The sequence below is a fragment of the Penaeus japonicus genome, unplaced genomic scaffold (genome assembly GCF_977035675.1).
Source record: "Penaeus japonicus unplaced genomic scaffold, GWHDUDI00000001_assembly GWHDUDI00000032, whole genome shotgun sequence".
NCBI classification, from domain to species: domain Eukaryota; kingdom Metazoa; phylum Arthropoda; class Malacostraca; order Decapoda; family Penaeidae; genus Penaeus; species Penaeus japonicus.
The window spans coordinates 20,147,685-20,150,184 of NW_028234434.1; the positions used below are offsets into that span (position 1 = coordinate 20,147,685).

The 2,500-nt window shown below is 38.8% G+C and overlaps 1 protein-coding gene across 1 annotated transcript in view; it reads left to right on the plus strand.

Annotated features, from left to right (window-relative positions):
- The window catches only part of LOC122244728 (uncharacterized), a 10,294-nt gene that overhangs the window by 6,809 nt on the left and 985 nt on the right, over positions 1-2,500 (plus strand). Inside the window, exons 7-9 of the mRNA XM_086556167.1 lie at positions 144-320; positions 824-1,062; positions 1,679-2,500. The exon at positions 1,679-2,500 is cut by the window's right edge and continues 985 nt beyond it. Of these exons, the coding sequence (XP_086412293.1) occupies positions 144-320; positions 824-1,062; positions 1,679-1,863 (601 nt within the window). The 3' untranslated portion in view covers positions 1,864-2,500. The remainder of the gene's footprint in view (positions 1-143; positions 321-823; positions 1,063-1,678) is intronic.

The window sequence follows — 2,500 nt, forward strand, 5'->3', positions numbered from 1 at the left end:
CATAACATCCATCTGTTTCATCTACATAAAACAAATATTTGTGTGGAGATGTGGAAAGATAAATGGCAGATAATTCCTTTTATGGTTATTCAAGCTTGATTAAACTGATACGAAAGCGATGTAAGTCTTTTTCTCATTCTTAGGTTATGGACCCTACTGAAGCGAGAGGAAATGTTCACCATGGAAAATATGTACTTCACCGACTGCGTCCTTCGCCACATGCACGAGTTCCGCTTCATCGCCCACTTCGACCCCGACGAGATGCCGATGTTGCCAAAACACGACAGTTTTCCTCTCTGGATCAGCGATCAGATGCGCAGGTATCAGACTTTTTATTGATTGCCGTCTTCAGGGTTATCGAGTTACGATTTGATCAAATTTGTGTGTAACTTTTAGATAGAGACTGGCAGTTTTAGATAGAGACTGTGTTAGGCTTATGCGCTTTAAATATCCCAGCATTTCGACCATTTGTAACCCCGTTGATAACAGGTTAACTAACCTACCTACCTTTGGTTCGCAGATTAAATTTGGGTCGAAATGACTTTGAATTGGGTGGTTGATGCATAAAGTCTGCTAATTAGAGGAAAACTGGTTATTATAAATTTCGACACTTTACCACTGTAACACTGAATAGACCTTCCATATTTTGACAACCAATTAATATATAGATTTGACCTGCAATTTCTTGGAAGGGGCAACATTTTGGGTCGCAGCTCAAAAAAAGTGATAAGCACTTTGATGAACGGTTACTTAAAATGTAACTAAATATGACCATACAGGATTATTGTCTCTATCTGACCATCACACGTTGACTCTCCACTAGGAATACCGTTGCGCCAGGGAACAAACGAGCTCAATGGCAAGCGCTCCAGCTGGGTTGGTACTATCACAACGATGACCTGGAAACCTCGAACGAATCTCTTCCGAACTACATGTGGATGTTGCGGCATCCCCGGAGATCCTACAAGACCTTTTTATACAATATAGGAACGACCAAGCCCGTGTTTAATATGGATATAGTCTTGGGTGTTAATTCTCACATGGTGATCGCCTGTGCAGCTGGTAAGGCTTTGTAGATTGCTTTGTTTCTTTCTGCGAGTTTGTGAGTCAGTTGTGTGATGTATAAAAATCAGCAACATATTTGAAATTTTGATATCTCACATTAATATGAAATAAATTGTAATATAATACTTAAACTTTGATATTCATCCTTGTGGTATAATATTCAAAATTAGTTATTTACAGTAATACTTAAACTATAGGGGTTATCACAAGGAATTTAAGTTTTTGCAGTAAGTAAAGATTCACGGAGAAAACAGCTCGGGAATCATTTAACATCTACAATGGACAAAAGACAACAAAATTATTGTGTCATATATCATATATAATACTAATGATAATACTAGATTAGGGTGAATCTTTAAGATAATCAAATAGTAATAATTCTAAATGAAAAATTAAAATCCACGTAAATCAAAAGCTCTCTTTTGTGCTTCATCGCCATTTTCCGATCCATACCTTCCTTTTAAGCTTTTATCACTTTCCCCTCACGAGCTGAAGCAAGAATTATTGCGAGTAGTATTGTTATGTGTACTGTTCACGTTAGCAAATTCTCTAATACACGACAATTGTAGAAAGTAGTGGTCAATTTACCCCTTTACTTATACTTCTTAAACAGGATATTGCCAAAACCCAAATCCCATGATCCCGCGGAACGAAGCTTATGTTGCACACTTCAAAAAGACTTGCGGTGATTATTGCAAGTCAACTAACTCAACAGAGGAAGAACCAGCTCTCTTGAGGTACCAGGAGAAGGTCGTTCCAGCCGTTACAGAAGTTTTGAAGAAACTCCAGTTAATTTAATTAATGTCTGATTGAACTTACGTTGTATATATTTTTTTTATATGTATCATATATATAATGTGCATTACATACAGTCTCTTAGGGAATGGAGATGCTGTGCGTGTATGTGATATGCCCGGAAGGCTGCGGCAGAGTAGAGGAATTAATGTTTTTAGTTATGAAGAAAAACGAACATGATAGGAAACGGGGAGACAGGTACGTTCCTCATCAGGGTCATCGGGGCCAAAATCCTTTAGGAAATTGTCTTAGACCCCCCTGAGTAAGTTCCTTGTTATGTTGTTTCTTGTCCCTTTTAAGGGATCAATTAATTTCACAGTCTTTGGCCACTTTGAAAGTGTCCCACACTGCTATAGAGTCCATCAGACTGTCGATGTCAATTAGAGATAGCCATGGTAAACCCTCAAATACACTTCTCTTCACTCTGTCAAACAGAGTCCGACACAAACTATGGTAGTACGTGGCTAGTCAGGAAGTTTTGTAGAGGAACCAGAAGGTAGCCACAGCCATTCTATGATCCGTAATACAGAACTCGACACTCTTTAAGGATCGTTTAAAGCAGTGGTCTTCGACCCCCCAGTGGGCGTGAGGAGGATACAAGAGGGGCGTGAAGTCATCTGCTCATAAATCGTTTTTATCA